This window comes from Lucilia sericata, unplaced genomic scaffold (genome assembly GCF_015586225.1).
Source record: "Lucilia sericata isolate MDLA Ls3-8-SP2 unplaced genomic scaffold, ASM1558622v1 Contig000055F_arrow, whole genome shotgun sequence".
Taxonomy (NCBI): Eukaryota; Metazoa; Arthropoda; class Insecta; order Diptera; family Calliphoridae; genus Lucilia; species Lucilia sericata.
Window position 1 is genome coordinate 870,957 of NW_023994091.1, and position 27,238 is coordinate 898,194.

At 30.4% G+C, this 27,238-nt stretch overlaps 1 protein-coding gene across 1 annotated transcript; it reads right to left on the reverse strand.

The window, feature by feature from the left end:
* Window positions 1–491: 491 nt before the first annotated feature.
* LOC119616057 lies at window positions 492–27,238 on the reverse strand. The gene is made up of 5 exons (XM_037972203.1): window positions 27,154–27,238; window positions 24,525–24,646; window positions 24,369–24,461; window positions 24,148–24,309; window positions 492–527 (listed from the first exon to the last, which is right to left on the reverse strand). The coding sequence occupies exons 1-5, from the start codon at window positions 27,236–27,238 to the stop codon at window positions 492–494; spliced, it is 498 nt and encodes a 165-aa protein (XP_037828131.1).

A 27,238-nucleotide genomic window follows, 5' to 3' on the forward strand; every position in this document is an offset into this window, starting at 1 on the left:
ATTTCTCGAAGTTCAGATACTGCAACATCAAATTCCACCAAATATTGCGATATATTCTGATTTTCTGGCATCTTGAAATTCAGCAATTTCCTGTACAGTTCGGCCTTCTTTCTTGTAGACTTGCGGTCGTACGTGTTCTTCAGATAAATCCAAATTTCGTGAGATGACTGCATATTCTTTACCATACGCACAATATCCGGTTCCAGAGCAATTATAATCTCCGCTCGAGCATCTTGATCAACATCATCGTACTCACGTTGTTTCTTCAAATAATTATCATACAACGCCCTTTCAGCTGCTGTAGCATTACTATTGATAACTACAACTTCCGGTTTGGGTTCTTCACCTCTTACCATTCGCAATAAGCGATTCTTATGAAAGATTGCCTCCATTTGCGGATACCACGTGGAAAAATTCTTTCCATTCAGCAACGGTATTCTTCCTGATACTATCGCCATATTTCTTCTTTATTCTTGAAGATTATTCACAAATTATTTTCTCTTAGGTTTGGGGTCTGGGCCCATAACCTATTGTTATAAATAATGTTTATTGTTCAAAGTTTAAAATATGAATCACAGAGTAATGAAAAAATTTGAAATACAAAATTCAAATAGACTACTAGTTATACAATAAATAATTTCATAAAGTATAAAAACGATAAAGTTTATTTTCAACAGAATCAAAACTTAAAACAACTCCGAAAAAAATAAGCATTTTTTACACATTCTGATGTAATTTTCACGAAAATTATGCAATATAATTCCATAAAAATCATCATACATTTGTTTTTACACGAGATCTTTATTTGTGTCGAAATCGGTGCACAATTTCTTTCGGAAAACGAGTTTATTGTTAATAACTTCCGTCAGAACGCTGATAACTTCACAAAATATCTTTTTTTCTATGTCATAGAACTTATTTAGAGAAAACATTTTCTGGATCGGTCCATAATTGGACATAGCTCCCATACAAGGTCCCCTCCCGAAAATCACTTAAACGCACATAACTCATTATCATAAGATATCCATATAAAATTTGGTACAAGTATTGCTCTTTTATACAAAAATGTACATACAAGGTCCCCTTCAGAAAAACACTTAAAGGCACACAACTCATTACCAAATAGTGATATCCATAAAAAATTTTATCATAGATACATACTATTTTTGTACACAAACATTTTTTCACGATCGGTTCATATTTGGTCATAGCTCCCATACAAGTTTCCCTTTCGAAAATCACTTAAACGCACATAACTCATTACTAAATATTTATATCGATACATTTAGCACAAATATTGCTCTTTTATGCTTAAATCACAATATAAAATTTTTTCACGATCGGTCCATATTTGGTCATAGCTCCCATACAAGGTCCCCTCCAGAAAATCACTTTAATGCACAATATTCGTTACCAAATAATGATATAGATACAGAATTTAGCCAAAATTTTGTCTTTATAAACATTAATGATACTGTGGAATTTTTTACGATTGGACCATAATTGGCCACAGCTCCCATACAAGCTCCTCTTACGAAAATCTCTTAAACGCACATTACTCATTACCAAATAAAGCTACAATACAAAATTTCGCACAAAAATTATATCTTAAGATTTTTTCACGATCAGTTCATAATATGGGTGCGATCGGTCCCATACAAGGTTCCCTTCCGAAAATCACTTAAACATACATTACTTATTACTAAATTACGATATAGATAGAAAATTTGATTGAAATATAGCTTTTATATGCAGAAATGTTTTTTTACGATCGGTCCATAATTGGTTATATCTCCCATACTAGGTCCTGCCCCGAAAATTTGAATTTCCTCAAATCTTTTACACAAATTATTAAATATCGCTAAAGCATATCTTAAGGCGTTTTAAAAATATAAAAGGAAATGGCGTTTGTAATGTTCAATAAATCTGTTTAAATCTTGGGGTTTTTCTATTTAAGACATGAGTAAACTTATTTTTACAAATATTTGATCAATTAAAAAAGTATTAATATAAAAGTAGCTGGTGGAGGGTATTTAAGATTCGGATCAGCCGAATATAGCACTCTGACTTGTTTCTACCTAATACTAAACATAACAAAGAACAACCTTTTTTTAAATCCTCTGCTGCTTTGTTCTGTAAAAACAACCAATAAACCTGTATTATTTTCCCTAAAATATTTAACAATTGTATTTTGTTATCAATAAATAAATTTATTTATATTTATTTAGCCTGACTGCCTGTCGGTGCTTTATATTTAACCAACATCCGTTAAGGATTAATATTCATACTAATACTTTTACTAAAATAAATAAACAAATAAAGTAAAATAAGGAAAACAACTAAAAAATTTAATAGAAAATATAAAACGTAATAATAACATAAAATATATCTATGAAAATGTTAAATATTTGTTTGCTGTTTTTTTTTACATTTTAGTGTTAAAGATTTTTTCATACTGTTCGTTATCGCTAAAGAGAATGTTTAATTCATATAGCTGTATGGGAATATAACAATGGATAACTACAACAACAACAGCAAAAAATTTGTTTAAATAAAAACAAAACCAGATAGATAGTTAATATGCAACACACATATTTAACAATGAATGTAGATGGATCATCATCCTAAAATAATACATATTCAAGCAACCGAGCAGAGATAAAAAAGACCTAAAACAAACTAACTGTCCAACCGACTGACAGGCTAAAATAACTAAAATAACTAAATAACAAAAAAAGTACACTGTGCAAACAAAAATACCAACCTATATTTTGCTACCAACAGCAATTTGAAACAGATAGGTCGGCAACCAACCGACCCACCAGCAACCAACCACCACTATAGACATTTATGCCAGCAAATTCACAGATACTAAGTATACAACTAAAGTATTAGTATGCAATATGAATTTCAATCAAAAAATGTATATTAGAAAATATAATTTTATTGTTTCTGTTTTGCTTATTCTAGGTAAAGGAAGTTAAAGTTTGTGCATAAATATTACTGAAAAAACAAGTTAGAGTGCTAAATTCGGCTGAGCCGAATCTTAAATACCCTCCACCAGCTACTTTTATATTAAGACTTTTCTAATTGGTCAAATATTTGTAGAAATAAGTTATCTCATGTCTTAAATTGAAAAATCCCAAGATTTAAACAGCTTAAATCTATTACAATTCCAAGATTTATTGAACATTACAAACGCAATTTTCTTTATATTTTTATAGCGCTTAGCGATATTTAGTAATTTGCATGTATGCATGTGTGTGAAAATTAAAGGATTTTCAAAATACATATATATAATCTACACAAATTGATAATGCAACTAGTTAAATACGGTTAAAGTGCTTTCAGAGGCAGGACCTAGATATGACCAATTATAGTCCGATCGTAAAAAATTCTTTAAGCTAAATTTCTGTACATAAAAGCTATATTTCAGTAAAATTTTATATCTATATCGTAATTTAGTAATAAGTAATGTGTGTTTAAGTGATTTTCGGAAGGGAACCTTGTATGGGACCGACCGCACCCATGTTATGAGCCGATCGTGAGAAATATTGATATAGAATTTTTGTATACAAAACTAATATTTGTGGCAAATTTTGTATCAATAGCTTTATTTGGTAATGAGTAATGTGCGTTTAAGAGATTTTCGTAAAAGGACCTTGTATGAGAGCTATGACGAATTATATATAAAAACAAAATTTCAAAATTCTGTATCTATATCATTATTTGGTAATGAATATTGTGCATTTAAGTGATTTTCTGGAGGGGACCTAGTATGAGAGCTATGACCAAATATGGACCGATCGTAAAACAATTTTATAGTGTAATTTATGTATATAAGAGCAATAATTTTGCTAAATGTATGATATCAATATTTGGTAATGAATTATGTGCGTTTAAGTGATTTTCGGGAGGGAACCTTATATGGGAGCTATGACCAAGGTTGGACTAATCGTGAAAAAATTTTGAAATAACATTTATGTGTACAAAAATAGTATTAATGCCAAATATTTTATGGGTATCACTATTTCCTAATGAGTTATGTGCCTTTAAGTGTTTTCTGAAAGGCACCTTGTATAGCAGCTATGATCAATTATGGACCGATAGGAAAACAATTTCACAGTAATATTTCTCTGTATATGAGCAATACTTCTGCCAAACTTTATAGTTAGTAATGAGTTATGAGCGTTTAAGTGATTTTCGGGAGGGGACCTTGTATGGGAGCTATGACCAATTATGGACCAATCGGAAAAAACTTTCACAGTAATATTTCTATGCATATGGGCAATACTTATACCAAATTTTTTATGGATATCTTAATTTAGTAATGAGTTATGCGCGTTTATGTGATTTTCGGGAGGGGACCTTGTATGGGAGCTATGACCAATTTTGAACCGATCGGAAAACATTTTCACAGTAATATTTCTATGTATATGGGCAATACTTATACCAAATTTTATATGGATATCTTAATTTAGTAATGAGTTATGCGCGTTTAAGTGATTTTCGGGAGGGGACCTTGTATGGGAGCTATGTCCAATTATGGACCGATCCAGAAAATTTTTCTCTAAAAGAATTCTATTGACATAATATTTCATGCATGTGGGCAATTTTTATACCAAATTTTATATGGATATCTTAATTAAGTAATGATTTATGCGCGTTTAAGTGATTTTCGGGAGGGGACCTTGTATGGGACCAATTTTGGACCGATCGGAAAAAACTTTCACAGTAATATTTCTATGCATATGGGCAATACTTATACCAAATTTTATATGGATATCTTAATTTAGTAATGAGTTATGCGCGTTTATGTGATTTTCGGGAGGGGACCTTGTATGGGAGCTATGACCAATTATGAACCGATCGGAAAAAACTTTCACAGTAATATTTCTGTGCATATGGGCAATGCCTATACCAAATTTTATATGGATATCTTAATTTAGTAATGAGTTATGCGCGTTTATGTGATTTTCGGGAGGGGACCTTGTATGGGAGCTATGACCAATTATGGACCGAGCGGAAAACACTTTCACAGTAATATTTCTATGCATATGGGCAATACTTATACCAAATTTTGTATGGATATCTTAATTTTGTAATCAGTTATGCGCGTTTAAGTGATTTTCGGGAGGGGACCTGGTATGGGAGCCATGACCAATTTTGAACCGATCGGAAAAAATTTTCACAGTAATATTTCTATGCATATGGGCAATACTTATACCAAATTTTATATGGATATCTTAATTTAGTAATGAGTTATGCGCGTTTAAGTGATTTTCGGGAGGGTACCTTGTATGGGAGCTATGTCCAATTATGGACCGATCCAGAAAAATTTTCTCTAAAAGAATTCTATTGACATAAGATTTTAATTTGTAAAATTTTGTGAAGATATCGACATTGTGATGGAAGTTATTAACGAAAAACCCATTTTCAGGGAATATGTACTATTGTATGGGAGGTATATGAAATTGTGGACCGATACTGGCAATTTTCTGCACGGATCAAGATCTTGTGTAGAAACTAATGTATGGTGATTTTCATGGAATTATCTTGCATAGTTTTGGAGAAAGTTACATTAGAATGTGAAAAAAATGCTTATTTTTTTCGAGGTTGTTTTAAATTTTGATTCATAACTTTTCCCGATGTGAACCGATATTGCTCATTTTCAATACCAAACTGTACCGGATAATGATGAATATTTTGGGTGAATTTGGTTAAATTATATTGCTTCGTTTCAACGTGAGCGTGTTTTACACAGACAGACAGACAGACGGACGGACGGACGGACGGACAGACGGACATAGCTAAATCGACTCAGAATTTCATAAGGACCCAGAATATATATACTTTGTTGGGTCTCAGATGAATATTTCTTGGTGTTACACACGGAATGACAAAGTTATATATACCCTCTATCACCACTGATGGTGGTGGAGGGTATAATAAACATTCATTCTCACTTAAATACTCTTTGCTACTTGTTGGAAAGAAATAAGAAATTTTTGCTAAAAACTGTTTTGGGGAAAAGTGTATATGGAAAATATAAAAAAAAATATTAGATTTTAAACGTTAGAAGTTTGAAAAGGGTAAATATAAATGTTTAATATTTTTTTATACCTTCCAACACCATTAGTGGTGATAGGGGGTATATATAAGTTTGTCGTTCCGTGTGTAACACCAATAAATATTCATCTAAGACCCAACAAAGTATATGTATATATTCTGGGTCCTTATGAAATTCTGAGTCGATTTAGCTATGTCCGTCTGTTCGTCTGTCTGTATAAAACACGCTCACGTTAAAACTAAGCAAAAGAAATCAACCAAATTCACCCAAAATATTTACTATAAATCGGTTCACAACGTAAAAAGTTATGAGTAAAAATTTCAGACTAACTCGAAAAAAAATTACGTTTTTTCCTAATTTTTTTGAAGTTTTCTCAGAAACTACCAAAGATATTTCGATTTTATTTTTTAATTCAGTGATCAAAATCTTTACAATCGATCCAATATTTCCCATAGCCCCCATACAAAGGCATATATTCTCGGAAATTAGTTTATCGTTAATAACTCCCTCAAATATATCGATATCAACACAAAATTTTGTACATGCAAATACAATATGAACAGAAATTAGACTGTCAACGTAGATCTCAGTCGGTCCACAATTGGTCATAGCTCCAATATAAGGTCCACTTCCGAAAATCACGTAAACGTACATATTTCATTGACGAATAAAGCTATTGTGATAAAATTCGAGCCAAATATCGGTCCATTATTGGTCATAGCTCCCATATAAGGCCCACTTCCGAAAATCATTTAAAAGCTCATATTTCATTGTCAAATAAAGCTATCATGATAAAATTCGACAAAGATATGTTTAGTCTAAATATCAATCTCTATACGAAATGTTTTCCGGATAGGCCCATAATTGGTCAAAGCCCCCATATAAAGTCCACTTCCGAAAATCACTTAAACGCATATATTTCATTGAATTATAAAGCTAACGGGATAAAAATCAACACAAATATGTTTTGTATACATACAAATCATTCTACAATTTTTTTACGGATCGGTCCATTATTGGTCATAGCTCCCATATAAGGCCCACTTCCGAAAATCACTTAAAAACACATATTTCATTGTCAAATAAAGCTAGCGTGATAAAATTCGACATAAATATATTTTGTCTAAATATAAATTACTCTACTAAATTTTTTCCGGATAGGCCCATAATTGGTCATAGCTCCCATATAAGGTCCACTTCCGAAAATCACTTAAACGCATATATTTCATTGAATTCTAAAGCTATAATTTTGTACATGCAAATATAATATGAACAGAAATCATACTATCAAGGCAGATCTCAGTCGGTCCACAATTGGCCACTTCCGAAAATCACTTAACGCATATATTTCATTGATGAATAAAGCTCTTGTGATAAAATTCGACAAAAATATGTTTTGTGTACATTCAAATCATTCCAATCATTGTTTGCGGATCGGTCCATTATTGGTCATAGCTCCCATATAAGGCCCACTTCTGAAAATCACTTAAAACACATATTTCATTGTCAAATAAAGCTATCGTGATAAAATTCAAAATAAATATATTTTGTCTAAATATGAATTACTCTGCAAAATTTTTTCCGGATATGCCCATAATTGGTCATAGCTTCCATATAAGGTCCACTTCCGAAAATCACTTAAAGGCATATATTTCATTGAATTCTAAAGCTATTGGGATAAAATTCGACAATAATATGTTTTTGTACATTCAAATCATTCCACCAAAGTGGGCCCATAATTGGTCATAGCTCCCATATAAGGTCCACTTCCGAAAATCACTTAAACGCATATATTTCATTAAATTCTAAAACTATAAGGATTAAATTCGACTTTAATATATTTTGTGTACATATAAATCATTCTGCCACTTTTTTCCCGGATCGGTCCATTATTGGTCATAGCTTCCATATAAGTCCAACTTCCGAAAATCACTTAAACTCACACATTTTATTGTCAAATAAAGTTATCTTAATAAAATTCGACACAAACATGTTTTGTTTTTATATGAATCACTCTACGAAATTTTTCCCGTATAGGCTCCCATAGAGGGTCCACTAACGAAAATCACTTAAACGCATATATCTTTGAATAATAAAGCTATCGGGATAAAGTATATTAAATTGAATATCTTTTGTGAGTATATAAATCATTCTACCAAATTTTTTCCGGATTGATCCATACATGGTAATGGCTCCTATATAAGGTCCACCTCAAAAAAATCACTTAAACACACATATTTCATTATCAAATAAAGATATCTTGATAAAATTCGACACAAATATGTTTTGTGTAAGGTCATAGCTCCTATACATATAAAGTCCACTTCCGAAAATCACCTAAACGCACATATTTCATTAATTAAATCTATTGTAGTAAAATTCGACTTGAATTTTGTTTAGGCACATAAATCATTATACGAAATTTTTTCCTTATTTGTCACAACTCCCATATAAGGACCTTTTCCGAAAATTACTCAAATGCACATTGAGAATCAAAGTTATAGGGATAAAATTCGACATAAATGTGTATTTTGTATATATAAATCATTCTATGGATTTTTTTCTGGATCAGTCCATAAGTTGTCTTAGCACCAAATTTTGCCAAGTTATCTAAAAATTAGATAGTAATAAAATTTAATTTAATAAAAAGTAGCTTGCTGGTGGAGGGTATTTAAGATTCGGCATAGCCGAATATAGCACTCTAACTTGTTTCGTTGTACTTTAACTTTTTGTTACATTTAACACTTCAAAAGTTATTCGGAGTTAAATGTAGAATACAAAATTTTGTGGAGGACTTCCCCATCGATATTAATTTTAAATGATAGTTTTGAAAAAATTAATCATTTTATAATTTTTTTAAGTTTCTATAGAACCAATTTTAAAACTAATAAACATTTGATGTGGATTCTGTTTCCTCCTTTTGATTTGAATGCTTACGTTTTTTCGTTCAATGAACTATTGATTTATTGGCTAAAAAGCTATTTTAACCCTTTTTCTTGATTAGTTGTCAGTCTTGTTTTTAGCTTTTAACCAGAAAATTGACTGGAGCTAGCAAAAATGCAATTTTAGTCGTAATGAAAATGTTAAAACAAATGTAACATTTGACATTTTACTTAACTATTTTTACATTCATTTCTGTTGCTCTTTTCATCTCAAAACAACAAACAAACCAACTTCAGTTACTTTTAAAAACCCAAAGATTTTCTACTTAAAAACATTAAGAAGGAAATAATTATTCATGAAAATGATGCAAAAGTCTTTAATGGGGGATTTATTTCTATTTGCAGCTCTTAAAACTTCAATATTTTCAAAGTCTTTAGAGCAGCACAAGAGAGAAAGAAAAACCAAGTTTACTTAACGTGTTGATGTTGGCAATAATCTCTAATGGAGAATGTATTTTTTTTTGTTTTAACCATTTTTACTTTGAAGTTTTAAGAGCTTGAAGAGATAGATACCAAAACCATATCATCGTACTTTGTTTAATTGAGTCTGGCATGATATTCAGTCAGTCACTCATTCAGTCTCTCAGTCATTGAGTTATTAACTGTGGAAGGTTGTGTAACTGTGTAACCAAATATATTGTACTCTTTCTAATGTATTCAATTGGCTCCTTTATTGCCCCTAAATAATCTGGAGAAAAATTTTTTTTTCATGATTAAGAGCTTGAAGAGATAGTCACTTTAAAGTGGGAGTTGGTAGAGTTTGCCAAATAAACTCTCTGTATAGCTATCACGTATAAATTTACGTATGTGTGATAACAATAGAGCTCAGAAGAGTAATCTGTGACTATCTCTATTTCAAATACTTTTCCCTTTTCGTAACTATTTTTTTCGTAATATTTACGTAAGTTTCGTATATAATACAAAATATTATTTAATCAAACCCTTTTCTAATTTTAGGAAAACCTTTTGTAAACGAACCTTCCGATTGTATTGGGAAATTAAGGAAAGATTCAATATAAATTCTTATTTATAAAGTGTATCATAGGGTCGTCTACGCCTGACTATACTTTCATAGCAAGTTACTTTTTATTAAAACCCATTTAACTATTTAATTTTTAGATAGCTTGGTAAAATGCTTCTTTCCGTCTTGAGAGTACCAACATTTATGCATATGTCGAACTAATTTTGATTAGGTCCAGAAAAAATTATATTAGTCGGCCAGTTCGAAAACATGTTAATAGAATTTAATAGAATCTATACACAGAACATAATCATGTCGAATTTTATCCGGATATAATCATTTAATAACAAATTAAGTGGTACTAAGTGTTTTTCAGAATGAAACTTTATATGGGAGCTAAGCTTATGTACCCATCCGGAAAAGTTTCCGTAGAATGATTTATATATACAAAATACACATTTATGTCGATTTTTATCCTGATAACTTTGGTTGTCAATGTGCATTTAAGAAATTTCGCAAATGGTCATTATATGGGAGTTATGACCAATTATGGACAGAAATTATTGAAAAAAATTTACTCCAATAGATATATAATTAATATAATTAATGAAATATGTGCGTTTAGGCGATTTTCGGAAGTGGACTTTATATAGGAGCTATGACCAATTACGGGCGTATCAGGAAAAATTTCGTAGAGTGATTTATATGTATACAAAACATATTTGTGTCCAATTTTGTCAAGATATATTTATTTGATAATGTAATATGTGCATCTAAGTGATTTTTTGAAGTGGACCTTATAGGAGATATTACCAAATATGGACCGATCCTGAAAAAACTTGGTAGAATGATTTATATGCTCACAAAACATATTCAAATCGTACTTTATCCCGATAGCTTCATAATTCAAAGAAATATATGCGCTTAAATGATTTTCGTAAGTGGACCTAATATGGGAGCCTATCAGGAAAGAATTTCGTAGAGTAATTCATATAAAAACAAAACATATTTGTGTCGAATTTTATCAAGATAACTCTATATGACAATGAAATATGTGCGTTTAAGTGATTTTCGGAGGTGGGCCTTATATGGGAGCTATTACTAATAATGGACCGATCCAGGAAAAAAGTGGTGGCATAATTTATATGTACACAACATATTCAAGTCGAAGTTTATCCCTATAACTTTAGAATTCAACGAAGTATATGCGTTTAAGTGATTTTCGGAAGTGGACCTTATATGGGAGCTATGACCAATTATAGGCCCATCCGGAAAAAATTTGTAGAGTGATTCATATTTAGCCAAAACATATTTGTGTCGAATTTTATCAAGATGGCTTTATTTGGCAATGAAATATGTGCCTTTAAGTAATTTTCGAAAATAGGCCTTATATGGGAGCTATGACCAATAATGGACCGATCCGTAAAAAATTTAATAGAATGATTTGTATATAGACAAAACAAATTCAACTCGAATTTTATCATAATAGCTTTATTTGTCAATGAAATATGTACGTTTATGTGATTTTCGGTAGTGGACCTTATATGGGAGCTATGACCAATTGTGGTCCGAATGAGAACTACGTCGATAGTATGATTTCTGTTCATATTATATTTGCATGTACAAAATTTTGTGTTGATACCGATATATTTGAGGGAGTTATTAACGATAAACTAATTTCCGGGAATACATACCATTGTATGGGGGCTATGGGAAATATTCGATAAGTTGTAAAGATTTTGAACATATTGATCACTGCCCTGAAAAAATAACGTGTGATAAAATTCATCTTTGGTAATTTCTGAGAAAACTTCTTAAGAATTTGGAAAAAAAAAACTTAATTTTTTTTCGAAGTAGTCTGAAATTTTTACTCATAACTTTTTACGTTGAGAACCGATTTTGCTGCTTAGGATAACAATAAATATTTTGGGTAAGTTGGTTGATTTCCATTGCTTTCCATAGTTTTAACGTGAGAGTGTTTTCGACTAAATCGACTCAGAATTTCATAAGGACCAAGAATATATATACTTTGTTGTGTCTTAGATGAATATTTCTTGATGTTACACACAGAACGACAAACTTATATATACCCTCTATAACCACTGATGGTGGTGGAGGGTATAAAAATAAATTATTCTAAAGATATAATTTTTTGGGTCTTATATGAATATTTCTTGATGTTGCACACGGTGGTTGTGATAGAGGGTATATATAATTTTACAACTAGGAAGGCTAATCCAATCTTTCAGATTTTAAACACATAAACCTTACTGCTGTCAAAATCTTGAATTTCCTTTTTTTTAAATAAGTGGAAACAAAAATCATTTCAATAAATATTTAAAATTTTCAAATATATTTGCATATTCAGTTATATAAGTTATTTGAGTGTGTGTGATCACTTATTATTATTCTTATTATTACAAAATATGGCAAAACAAAGAATCGCAAGCAATAAATAGAAAAATAAAAAGTAAAAATAATAAGAGAAACACTCACTTAACAGTCTCATTTACAACATGTTTAGACTTTATTACAAACTTGTGACACATCGATTTAACTTCAATTTCCATTGCTACAATATATCAAAATAACTGTCAGTCATAATGCATTAAATAACACAGAAAATATACAGAGTAAAAATAGTTAAATACAACTACAACATACCACTACAAATGTACAATAATAAACACTAGCATAGTTATAGCAATATGACTGTAATGGGCGTTTTATATCTTATGGTAATCAATTGCAGTTTAACACTTATTGAAAGTTAAAGCAGCGAAGCTGAGGAAATGCAAAACAGAAGAACTTTGTTGCACCTAAAGTTTAACACACCCTGACATTCGTATTTATGTTTATTGCCCATTACTGATGTACTTATGATGATGATCACATTGCAAAATTATACTTACATTTACAGGCATACTAGTATAAAATCCACACGTTTATAACACATGTATGCATGTGCATAGGTTTGTACATACATATGTATGAGCTTTGGTGTTAGTATTACTCTATACAGTTTTTGTAAGAATTTTTTCTTCCGAGAATATTTATTGATTTGACTCCTAATTTTAAAACAATATTTATCATTTTCAAATTTTAAAATATAATTTTTCGAAATTTCCATTAGATTTACCAAAATTATATGAACTTAATTTTCGATTCACTCAATAAATTTTACGAATTTAAAAGCTGTCAATTGTTAAAACGAGCGTGGTTGGGAAAGTTTTCAATATATACACATACCTTAAAATTCTCACCCTTTGCATAATAAATCTATAAATACAGTAAGAGAAAATTTTGGAAAGCGAAAAATGCGGACGTAAATTATTCAACTAATTCTAATTGTCTAATACCAGGCTCCCATTCTATATTAACTAAAATATTTTAAAAATTTTCTTTAGTTTTATTATTCACTTTACCTGTTATTTACATGTTTGTGTACATTATACATAGCCTAGACTAGTCCGACTACAATCGAATTCGATAATCTAAATATACTTTTGATGTAAGGTTTGATGTATAGTCTTATCTATATCTTCGACTATATGCATGTCTACAATTTCGTCTAAGGTCTGATCCATTATCTCTCTTATAGACTGATCTGTAATCAAGACTATGGTCTGGTCTATAATATTGTCCCTAGTCTGGTTAAAGTCTCAACTACATTCTAATTAATTTATAATCTTGACTGTAGTCTAGGATAGTACGGATTTTCGATTTTTGCTAAATCGTCCAAATAATTCAATAAATATTTATTGAAAAAAACTATTTAAAATTACCCACTGAGTTCCTTTTTCCTTTGTCTTCAGCATCCGGTACATACATAGGAAACCCCCAATATCAGTTGTATATTTACACTAAATATTTAATACATTTATAGTTTGCAGAAATGTTTTGGTGTATTTATTGTGCTATCAGTAGTAAGTAGTAGTGGTATGTTTTAGTCTGGTTTTGTAAAAGAAGTTTTCAAGTATTTTGCACTTGAAAGCCTACAAGAGCAAAAACCAATAACAAGCTCAAGACCTACTCTGTATAAATATGTATATATGTATGTACATACATATGTATTTATGTAAGAAAACACCAAACCAATGTACACAAATGCTTTGTGGTTAAAGTTAGTAAGCGGAAGTACTCTGGAAAACATTTATATTTAAACACATTTTACACATTTCAATTTTATATGATTTTAAAATATTCATAATATGATGTGATGGGTTTTTATTTCACAAATACTTGCAACAAATCTTTAGTTTTTAAAGATGTATGTATGTACATTTCCTAATATTGAAATTATATTAAATTTAGAGCAACAATTATTAGTAGCTAAGAATTTGTAACACAAGTGAATACTTAAATGAGAATTTGATGAAATTAGATTGGTTTACTAACTGGAAGTCCTAACAAATACAAGTATTAATACAATTCCTTGTGTTTGTGTGTAATACATTAGGCCTGCTCAATAAGTGGATATATTGAAGTTATAAACTGCTTGCCGAAGAGATCAGAGTTAACCAAAAGGATAGCAGCCTTGAATAAGATTGCATTGGTTAAGGATAATTTTAACTTATTAAGATGATGACATTCCTGTTAAAAGAAATGTTTGTGTCCCAGGTCTTTGATTAGCAGTCAGAATCTTAGATTTTAAAGAGTAAAATAGTAATCTACTTTCCAGGCAAGTCTTATAGATTAATATATTTTCAAAAAAGTTTTTTATAAGAACATACATTCATACATATCTACATATGTACAATTAAGTAGTAGTTGTTTGATGTCGATTAGTCTAGTCTATAGTCTAGTCTATAGTCTAGTCTATAGTCTAGTCTATAGTCTAGTCTATAGTCTAGTCTATAGTCTAGTCTAGTCTAGTCTAGTCTATAGTCTAGTCTATAGTCTAGTCTATAGTCTAGTCTATAGTCTAGTCTATAGTCTAGTCTATAGTCTAGTCTAGTCTAGTCTATAGTCTAGTCTAGTCTAGTCTATAGTCTAGTCTATAGTCTAGTCTATAGTCTAGTCTATAGTCTAGTCTATAGTCTAGTCTATAGTCTAGTCTATAGTCTAGTCTATAGTCTAGTCTATAGTCTAGTCTATAGTCTAGTCTATAGTCTAGTCTATAGTCTAGTCTATAGTCTATAATCTATTGTATTGGTTATTGCTCAATTAAAAATTCCAATTATTTTTAATTGGCCATGAAATGAATTCCTTAATATAAACATTATCCCAAGTCTAAGAATGAGAAATGAAGGTTTTAAATATAAGATTATCTGGAATTTGTATACCCACCATCAAAAAAGATGAGGGGTATATTGATTTTGTCATTCTGCTTGTAGCACATCGAAGTATTGGTTATAGACCCACAAAATTGTATATATTCTGGGTCAATATTTAATTCTAAGACGATCTATCCATGTCCGTCCGTCCGTCTGTCTGTCTGTAGAAGGCACGATAGAGTCCGAACGAAAGGAGCTAGAGCATTGAAATTTTCCAGAAATATTTCGTATAGGTAAGATTTGCTTAGTGTTGAAAATGGGCCATATCGGTTCGTGTTTTCAGATAGTCCCCATACAAGTGGACCCCCGTAAAACAGCCTCAACGGGCATATATGTTTTAAAAGTGTAACTATAGCGATGAAATTTAACATAAATAAGTTTTATATGAGCTAAAAACTCCCTGCCAATTTTATGAGGATCGGTCTATAATTGACCCTACCCCCCATATAAGGTCTCCTTCAGAAAATTACTGGCTTAAAAATACGAGTACAGCGACGAAATTTGACGTCAGAAAATCTCTTATGAACCAAAATCTCTCCAACGAATTTTATGTGGATCGGTCCATAAATGGCCGATGAAAGACTTTAAAGCACATTACTGGATTCAAAATACAAGTATAGCGATGAAATTTGTCTTACTATCAAAAATCTCTCTACCACATTTTATGTGTATCGGTCCATAATTAACCTTATGGGGGGCATAAAGGTCCCTTCAGAAAATTACTCTAACGCTTATTACTGGCTTAAAAGTACGAGTATTGATATGAAATTCGACATAAGTAGGTTTCTTATGAGCCAAAACCTCTCTACTGACTTTTATGGGAATCGGCGTATGATCCCTCCCCTTCAGAAAATTACATTAAAGTTCATTATTGTCTTAAAAATACGAGCAAAGCGATGAAATTCGATGCACATAAGTTTTAAACGAGTTAAGATCTCTCTACCAGATTTGATGCAGATCGGTCCAAAATTGGCCCTACCCCCATATAAGGTCGCCTTCAGAAAATTACTTTAACTTCATTTCTGGCTTAAAAATACGTGTACACATATGAAATATACGTTTATAGAAACTTAAATCTTCCTACCGAATTTCGTGCGGAAAGTGTCGGTAACTTACCCTAAAATGCAATACAGTGATGCTATTCGATGTAAACATGTTTATATGAACCAAAATCGGTCCAAACAATTTTATGAATATCGATCAGTTAATTTGATGAATGATCATGATGGTATACGGTTTGATGGTGGGTATATGAGAGATTCGGCACAGCCGCATATAACAATCTTACTTATTATTAATGTAGGTTTAATTTATTATACCCTCCACCACCATCAGTGGTGATAGAGGGTATATATAAGTTTGTCATTCCGTTTGTAACACTGAGAAATATTCATCTGAGACCCAACAAAGTATATATATTCTTGGTCCTTATGAAATTCTGAGTCGATTTAGATATGTCCGTCTGTCCGTCTGTCTGTCTGTCTGTATAAAACACGCTCACGTTAAAACGAAGCAATGTAAATCAACCAAATTCACCGAAAATATTTATCATTATCCTAAGCAGTTTGGTATTGAAAATGAGCAAAATCGGTTCACACCGGGAAAAGTTATGAATCAAAATTTAAAACAACCTCGAAAAAAATAAGCATTTTTTACACATTTTGATGCAATTTTCTTGAAAACTATGCAAGCTACTTCCATGAAAATCACCACACATTCGTTTCTGTATAAGATCTTGATTCCTGCTGAAAATTGTAAGAATCGGTCCACAATTTCATATACCTCCCATACAAAAGTATATATTCCCGGAAAATGAGTTTTTTGTTAATAACTTCCGTCATAATGTCGATATCTTCACAAAATTTTACAAATTAAAATCTTATGTCAACAGAATTGATCCAGAGAAAAACTTTTTTGGATCGGTCCATAATTGGACATAGCTCCCATACAAGGTCCCCTCCCGAAAATCACTTAAACGCACAAATTTCATTACTAAATTAAGATATCCATATAAAATTTGGTACAAGTATTGCTCTCACATACAGAAATACTGTTACGATTTTTTTTTCCGATCGGTCCATAATTGGTCATAGACCCATACAAGGTCCCCTACCGAAAATGACTTAAACGCGCATAACTCATTACTAAATTAAGATATCCATATAAAATTTGGTACAAGTATTGCTCTTATATACAGAAATATTACTATGAAATTTTATTCCGATCGGTCCATAATTGGTCATAGCTCCCATACAAGGTCCCCTCCCGAAAATCACTTAAAACCACATAACTCATTAGTAAATGAAGATATCCATATAAAATTTGGTATAAGTATTGCTCTTATATACAGAAATTTTACTAAGAAAGTTTTTTTGGATCGGTCATAGCTCCCGTACAAGGTCCCCTTCCGAAAATCACTTAAACGCACATAACTCATTACTAAATTAAGATATCCATATAAAATTTGGTACAAGTATTGCTCACATATACAGAAATAAAATTATGGAAGTTTTTTCCGATCGGTCCATAATTGGTCATAGCTCCCATACAAGGTCCCCTCCCGAAAATCACTTAAACGCACATAACTCATTACAAAATATTGATATCCATACATTTAGCAAAAATATTGCTCTTATATACATAAATTAAACTATAACATTGTTTTGCAATCGGTCCATATTATTTGGTCATAGCTCTCATACAAGGTCCCCTCCAGAAAATTACTTAAATGCACAATATTCATTGCCAAATAATGATATAGATACAGAATTTCGAAATTTTGTCTTTATATACATAATTGGTCATAGCTCCCATACATGGTCCTTTTACGAAAATCTCTTAAACGCACATTACTCATTACCAAATAAAGCTATTGATACAAAATTTGGCACAAATATTAGTTTGGTATACAAAAATTCTATTTCAAGATTTTTTCATGATCGGTCCATAACATGGGTGCGGTCGATCCCATGCAAGTGTCCCTTCAGAAAATCACTTGAACACACATTACTTATTACTAAATTACGATATAGATACAAAATTTGACTGAAATATAGTTTTTATGTACAGAAATTTTGCTTAAAGAATACTTTACGATCGGTCTATAATTGGTCATATCTCCCATACTAGGTCCTGCACCTAAAAGCGCTTTAACCGTATTTAACTAGTTTTCATTAGCATTATCAATTTGTGTAGAACAAAATTATATATATATATATGTATTTGGAAAATCCTTAAATCTTTCACACACGCATACATGCAAATTACTAAATATTGCTATAAAAATACATATAAAGAAAATAGTGTTTGTAATGTTCAATAAATCTTGGAATTGTAATAGATTTAAGCTGTTTAAATCTTGGGATTTTTTCTATTTAAGACATGAGAAAACTTATTTCTACAAATATTTGATTAATTAGAAAAGTATTAATATAAAAGTAGCTGGTGGAGGGTATTTAAGATTCGGCTCAGCCGAATATAGCACTCTAACTTGTTTTATTTAAAATCCTTTTAAATGCAATAAAATAATGTATTAACAAAAAGTGTATAATTTCGATAAAATTAACAAATGTTTAAACATATCTTATACTCATACTATATTTATAAACAACTATAAACAAATTGTGTTGCTGGAAAGTATTAAAAAACACATACAGGAAAACTATTTTCAACAACAGTGGTATTTAACAAGTAAGAGTGTTATATTCGGCCATGCCGAATCTTATATACCCACCATCAAATCATTATTATAAATAAACTTTGATATTATCGATCTATGTTGAATCATGTGTCGATATTAATATGAACATCAGGGAAATATTTGGATGAGGGCCTTTAATAAGGTCTTAAGCGTGGACCGTGCTCTTCCGAATTATAAATATACGCCCATCCCCGTATAAGTCAATTATGGATCGATACTTCTAAAATTTAGAACAATTTTTGTACATACAAATATTGTTTATGTCGCATTTTTGAGCCAATAATGAGCTTTAAAGTCATTTTATAATGGGGACTTTAGTAGAGGCATAGGGTAGGGGCTCATACAAAACTTGTTTATGTGAAACTTCATCGCTGTAGTCGTATTTGAGAGTCAGTAATCATAAAATTTAAGAAAATGATTTTAGTTCTTATAAAACTTTTTTATGTCGAATTTTATTGTTATATATATGCTTCTTATGTGAGATATGGGCATTTTCTGAAGGGGATCTTATATGGGGGATAGGGTCAATTATGGACCGATCCTTATAAATTCTACGAAGAGATTTATGTTCCCATAAAACATATTTTGTGCCAAATGTCACCGCTATTGATGGTTCTCTTAGCCAATTATGGGCGATAAAGTCATTTTCTGAAGGGGACTTTGTATGAGGGGTAGGGTCAATTATGGGCCTATCATTATAAAATTTTACATAGAGATTGAGGTTCTCATAGAACATGTTTGTGCCGAATTTCAGCGCTATTGATGCTTCTCTTAGCCAATTATGGGCGATAAAGTCATTTTCTGAAGGGGACTTTGTATGGGGGGTAGCGTCAATTATAGGCCTATCATTATAAAATTTTACAAAGAGATTTAGGTTCTCATAGAACATGTTTGTGCCGAATTTCATTGTTATTGATGCTTTTGTTAGCCAGTTATCGACGATAAAGTCATTTTCAGAAGGGGGCTTTATATGGGGGGTAGGGTCAATTATGGGCCTATCCTTATAAAATTTTACAAAGAGATTTAAGTTCCCATAAAACATGTTTGTGCGAATTTCACCGCTATTGATGCTTCTCTTAGCAAGTTATGAGCGATAAAGTAATTTTCTGAAGGGGGCCTTATATGGGGGCTAGGCGAAATCGTGGACCGATATTACCCATTTTCAATACCAAACAAACTGCATCAACTAGAAGTATCTATGCAAAATTTCAGCTCGCTAGCTACTTCTATTTGGACTCTATCGTGTTTTCAACAGACAGACAGACAGACAGACGGACGGACATGGCTAGATCGTCTTAGAATCTAATAAGGATCCAGAATATATATACTTTTATGGGTCTTAGACGAATATTTCAATGTGTTACAAACGGAATGACAAAAACAATATACCCTTTTATACCCACCTTTTTTGATGGTGGGTATAAAAACTAAAATTTGCATATTGTTAAATTTATTTTGCTGCATACATCCATAAGTGGTATGAAATAAATAAAACAAGTAAGAGTGTTATATTCGGCCATGCCGAATCTTATATACCCACCTTCAAATCATCCTTATAAATAAACTTTGATATTATCGATCTATGTTGAATCATATGTCGATATTAATATGAACATCAAGGAAATATTTGGAAGAGGGCCTTTTATAAGGGCTTAAGCATGGACCGTGTTCTTCCGAATTAAAAATATTAATTGTGTTTGATCCATAAACTGTTTTTTTGTAAGAGTGGATATATGGAGGGTAGAGTCAATTATGGGCCTATCCTTGTCGGTTTATACAATAGTTATTTGTATCTAATGTAGCTGTACTTGTATCTTTAATTCAGTCATTAGGTTTAAAGTAATTATCTGAAGAAAACCGAAAATGGGTGTTTGATTAGTTATCGACGGATCAAATTCAGTTGAAAAATTACAGTTCCTATAAAACTACCGTAATTTGGAAGAACTTCTGAGCCATACATGAGCGTTAAAGTGATTCTCTGGAGTGAATCTTATATAAGGGTCAATTTTAGACCGATTTTTATAAACTTTCGTACATAAATTATGTTCGTAAGTCGTAATTTTAAGCAACTAATGAGAGTTAAAGTAATTTTACTGAAGTGGTCATTTATTGAGCCATCTTCATCAATGTCGGTAGGAAGAAGTTCCCATAACACTTATGTTGAATTGCATATATCTACTCTTATTTTTATGTCAGTAATGAGCGCTAAAGGCGCCCCTATACGCCCACCCCCGTATAAGTCAATTATGGATCGATACTTCTAAAATTTAGAACGATTTTTGTACATACAAATATTGTTTATGTCGCATTTTTGAGCCAGTAATGAGCTTTAAAGTCATTTTCTAATGGGGACCTTAATAGGGGCATAGGGTAAGGGCTCATACAAAACTTGTTTATGTGAAGTTTCATCGCTGTAGTCGCATTTGATCGTTACAGTCACTATCTGAGGGGGACCTTATATGGAGGGTGGGGTCAGTTATAGACCGATCCCCATTAAGTTTGATAAATAGTTTTTGGCTAGTACAAAACTTGTTTACGTAAAGTCATTTTCTGAAGGGGACCTTATAGGGGGGTAGGTTCAATTAAAGACTGATCCTCATAAAATTTAGTGGGAGATTTTAGCTAATATGAAAATTGTTTATGTTGAATTTCATTGCTGTACTCGCAGTTTTAAGCTAGTAATGAGCTTTAAAGTCATTTTCAGAAGGGACCTTACAAAGGGGATAGGGTTAATTAAGGACCGATCCTTATAAAATTTGATGAAGAACATTTGGTTCTCACAGAACTTGTTTATGTAGAATTTTACTGCTGTACTCACATTTTTGAGTCAGTAATAAGCCTTAAAGTAATTTCCCCCATATGTGGGGGGTAGGGTCAATTATGGACCAATCCTCATAAAATTTAAGAAAATGATGTTAGTTCCTATAAAACTTTTTTATGTCGAATTTTATTGCTATATATATGTATATATGTTTCTTAAGGTCAGATATGAGCATTAAAGTCATTTTCTGAAGGGAACCTTATATAGGGGGTAGGGTTAATTATGAACCGATCCTTATAAAATTTTACGAAGAGATTTAAATTCTTATAAAACATGTTTGTGCCGAATTTCACCGCTATTGCTGCTTCTTTTAGCCAGTTATGAGCGATAAAGTAATTTTCTGACGGCGGTAGGGTCAATTATGCTTATAAATTTTTACAAACACCCAATTTACACGATGATTTTTTTTCATGTTTGCCCAGACGTCTGTTTTCATGTTTGTCGATGATTGGCGGTGAGCGGGGTAGAGAAGAATGGGGGGTAAGAAAACAAACATGATTTGGGATTTTCATGATTGTTTTTGACATTCCTCTTTAAACTCATTCGTACTGTTGATATTATGCTCATGTAAAAAAATAATTATGTCTTTTTTTTACATGAAAACATTAAAATTTGCATTAAAAAATACTATAGCGTGTTATTAATTTTTTTTTAAATCAAATTAAATGGTTTTTATGTTAAAAATTTCATTTTATTTTTATTACGAATAAGTAATTAAAAAGGATTATACAATTAAACATCAAAAAAAGACATGCATAGTTGCATGTAAAAAATCACCGTATAAATGTTCATGATTTTTTAGAAGATTCTCAAAAGAGAATTGGAAAAAACAGACGTCTGAAAAGTCTTCATGTAAATTGCGCCAAAGTGATTTATGTTCTCATTAAACATGTTTGTGCCGAATTTCACCGCTATTGATGCATCTCTTAGCCAGTTATGAGCGATAAAGTCATTTTCTGAAGGGGACTTTATATGGGGGGTAGGGTCAATTATGGGCCTATCCTTATAAAATTTTACAAAGAGTTTTAGGTTCCCATAAAACATTTTTGTGCCGAATTTCAGCGCAATTGATGCTTCTCTTAGCCAGTTATGGGCGATAAAGTCATTTTTTGAAGGGTACTTTATATGGGGGGTAGGGTCAATTATGGATCGATCCTTATAAAATTCTACGAAGAGATAGAGTCATTTTCTGAATTGGGCCTTATCGTGGACCGATTTTCAATACCAAACAAACTGCATCAAGTAGAAGTACCCGTGCAAAATTTCAGCTCGCTAGCTACTTCCGTTTGTACTCTATCGTGTTTTTAACAGACAGACAGACGGACGGACATGGCTAGATCGTCTTAGAATCTAATAAGGTCCCAGAATATATACTTTTAGATAAACATTTCAATGTGTTACAAACGGAATGACAAAAGCAATATACCCCCCATCTTTTTTGATGGTGCACTCAAAAAAATAATCAAGCCATCCGGGCTTGAATCAATCCATATCGGTCTCAATAGTACGGTAATCCCGGTTTGGCTTAAATCAAGTGCAAAATGATTGAATCAATCTAGAATCAGCCAATCACGAAAGTGCTGATTTTAGCGCGATTTAAACCTTTTTAGGATCAAAGTGATCTAAAAACATATTTGATTTAAAACAGTTTTTCCTTGATTTAATCTCGAATCCATACTAAAATGAGATCGAAATGATCCTAAATATGATTGTTTCAAGCATTTTAAACTTGATTTAATCCCAAAATCGCGCTTTATTTAATCCTTAAATTGATCGATTTGATCATTTGATATCTCAATATACCCAAAAAGCGCTTGATTTTATCCTAAAATCGCGCTTGATTTAATCTTAAAATTTATTGATTTGATCATTTAAAATGTCAAATTTACCCAAATAGCGCTGGATTTAATCCTGAAATCGTGCTTGATTTAATCCTAAAATTGATTGATTTGATCTTTTAAAATGTCAAATTTACCCAAATAGCGCTGGATTTAATCCCAAAATAGCGCTTGATTTAATCCTAAAATTGATTGATTTGATCATTTAAAATGTCAAATTTACCCAAATAGCGCTTGATTTAATCCCAAACTAAAATAAGTTTTTTATATTTTATTTTATATTTATTAATATTTATTTATACAAAAGAATCATTAATTTTTTAATTAACAAAAAAGTTAATATATTAATATTTAATTCATTCAATATAATATACATTTAACAAAAATATCATAAATTTTTTTTAATAAACGAAAAAATTATTTTTTTTAATATTAAATTCATTCAATATAATATACATATGTACATATAACAAAAATATGGTTTAGTTTTAATATATTTCGTATTTTTCTGATGGAAATATCGAGACTATTTCATTTACCAATAACGGAAAATCTGGAACTCTTATTATAATCTGGCTGCACATAACTTCTCCAACTATTATTTTTATAAGGAAATCCCTTTGATCGATAGTTAGCTTTTTCGTTCTGTATTCTAATATCGCCCTTCCGCCTGCCGTTTCTTTTAAAATATCTATCAAACACTTAACGATAATAAACACGGTTAAGGATAATAATTATGATAGAATAAAGTATGTTATACCTTATTTAAAACTCTTTTGCCACTGAAACTTTCATCAGACATCCAATTGTCGACCTTCGAATCGACTGAAATCGTTTCGTCATCAATTTCGAACTGTAAAATTGGATTATATAAAATGATACGATCAAGTATATAACACATTTTTTTATGATTTACCTGCTGTTTTTTCCATTTAAAGAGCTTCTCCCGAAATTCAATTCGGAGGCCAAGAGGTGGTATGGCTTCTTTTATTTCTTCTTTTTGAATATATTGCAAGCTTTTGTACGTTACCTTAGCAGCTGTAGAAATAAATAAAACATTATTAATAAAAGCATTATAGAAACATTTTTAATCAATTAAAAAAAATGTTTTTAAAAATTTTTAACATATTTATATTTTATTTTATTGAAATTTTTATATTTACTATTTGTTTTCAATATATTGATTTTTTTAAATGTATTTATTAAAAATTTTAAATTAATTTATATCTTCTTAAAATTAAAAAAATTTGATAATGTTTTCAATAAATTTCCACATGTTATAAAAATTTAGTTATTTTAATTTAAATAATTATTTTCTGCATTTTTTATTTATTGTATTTTTTTGTTCACATACTGAAAATTTAAAAAAAATCAATCTCTGATGGATATTGTAAAACAGGGAGTATAACTTCAGAAAATAAAAAAAATTAATTGAAAACAAATAAAAAATAATTTATTTAACTGTTTGTTTGACAATATCGAAACAACATTTTCTTTCTTATAAATATATTGAAAACAAAGAATAAATAAGAAATGAAACTGTTGTCAAAAGTACCTAAGTCTACTGTCATCCGGTACCTAACTCTAAGAATGTATTAGTAGAATTCTCAAGTCAACATAGTTGCAAAAAATAGTATTGAAAAATATTGAAAAAAAATTATTACATTTCAATTTATACTTTGAAAGGTTTCTTAAGATATTTTGCACATATTTTATCTATAAACATTTTATAAACACGTCTATTTGTTTTTTAATCTATAATATTGAAAAAATAAATTATTTATTTGAAATATCTTTTTCGTTTACCATACGAAAATTTACAACATTGTTTTTTTTAGTTTTAATTTCAAACAACAAAAATTCAATGTCAAAAAACAAAAAATATTTTTTTTTTCGTTTGTAAAAAATATATTATTTTCGGGCTATTAAATGTGTTTAAATTGTGCAAAAAAATTATAAAATATAATGTTAAGTGATAAAAAATATTTCCAAGTGCTATTATCTTCAAATTTTCGCGAAAAAGTTTTGAAGTTTGGAGAGAGAATAAAATTTTTACATATGTGTTGGATTTACACAGCACTCGTCTGTGAGAAGAGCGTAATGTTATTGTTGTAAAAAAATGACAGCGTTTCACTTCTTGTTTATTCTTTGATTGAAAACAAACACAAAATTTAAAATTTTCTTCTTGTTTTCAATAGATTTGTAAGAAAGATAATGTTCTTTCTGCAGATAAATGTTATTATATCTTCAATAGGAAATTTTTCAATATTTTTTTTTTTTTTTTGATTTTCAGTAAATTTAGATTTTCATTATTTTTTTTTAATTCTCACTATTTTTTTAATTTTCACTCACATATTTTTAAAATTAAGTTTTTTAATTATAATTAACTTCTTTATGACCACTTGTTTTGAATGAAATTATTTTTTAAAATATTTTTAAACAATTCATTTAGTTATTTAATACACATTATCTAACTTAAAATTTTTGCAACCACTCTTCGCAAATTATACAACAGAAATGAACACTAAACTACGCATTTCACAAGGGAATTTTACAATGTCTTGCTATTTTCTTACAATCTCATTTTTTGTTCTCGTTTGATGTGCATAACAACAAGAACTTGTTTTTTTACTGCAAATATTGCATCATAAAAAAACACATTCAAACGAGGAGAGCAAGATCAAAAAAACCACCACCAAACACGCAATAGAAAAAAGAAGAGAATAAACAAGAGAGTTTTACTTCTTTTTTTATTACTTGATTTTCTTAAAGATTTTTTTGTCAATGTTTACAAGCGTGTTGTTGTAGTTTTCTTCAATTGCCTAAACACCAAAAGCCGTTACTAATATTAACTTATGGAAAAAAAAAAACAACAACAATACAACAACTTACTTATTTTTCAACAAAATAGAACATGCTGAATGTTGCCAAGCAAGGAATTTATGGTGGCATTTCTGTGCAGGTTGTTGTTGTGTTTTTTTTTTGCATAAGTTAAAATTAGTAGGGAATTTTTGGTGTATGCATATTAGAGTGGCCCAAAAACAAAACTTTCTGATATTCCCAATAAGCCTATAAGTTAATACAAATTTAGTATCACATGAAAGGTCTTTTAAAGGCGCTTTTAATGCATTTTTTTAATTATAATTTCGAATATTCTTGGACTTATTATACCTATATGTCATTAAAAGTGATTTTAAAGTCTTTTAAAATGATAACAAATTTGGCACAAGAACAAATAGATTAAAAAACATGTTCTTATATTTAACTAAATTTTTTGGTAACATTAACTACTTTTTTGGGTTCCTTAATGTATATGTACAGTTACACAAAGTTACGCCAAAATAAATTGTTGCAAGTTTATGGGCTTATGTTAGATGGATACTTTATTCTAACGTTTCTTTTATAGGTATTTATCATTAAAATCTAAAAAATACTCAAAAAGTGAATATTTTTATACAAAATGTTAAATTAAAATTTCCATCCGGAAACAAAATTAGACCCCAAACATGCTTTACTCAAAATGAATTCTATAAAAATTTACTTACCTTTTAGGTATTGATATGCCTCCTCTAAATTAAAGCTTTTCAGAAGCACTTGTAAAAGGGAATCGTCATCGTTTTGATCATCCAT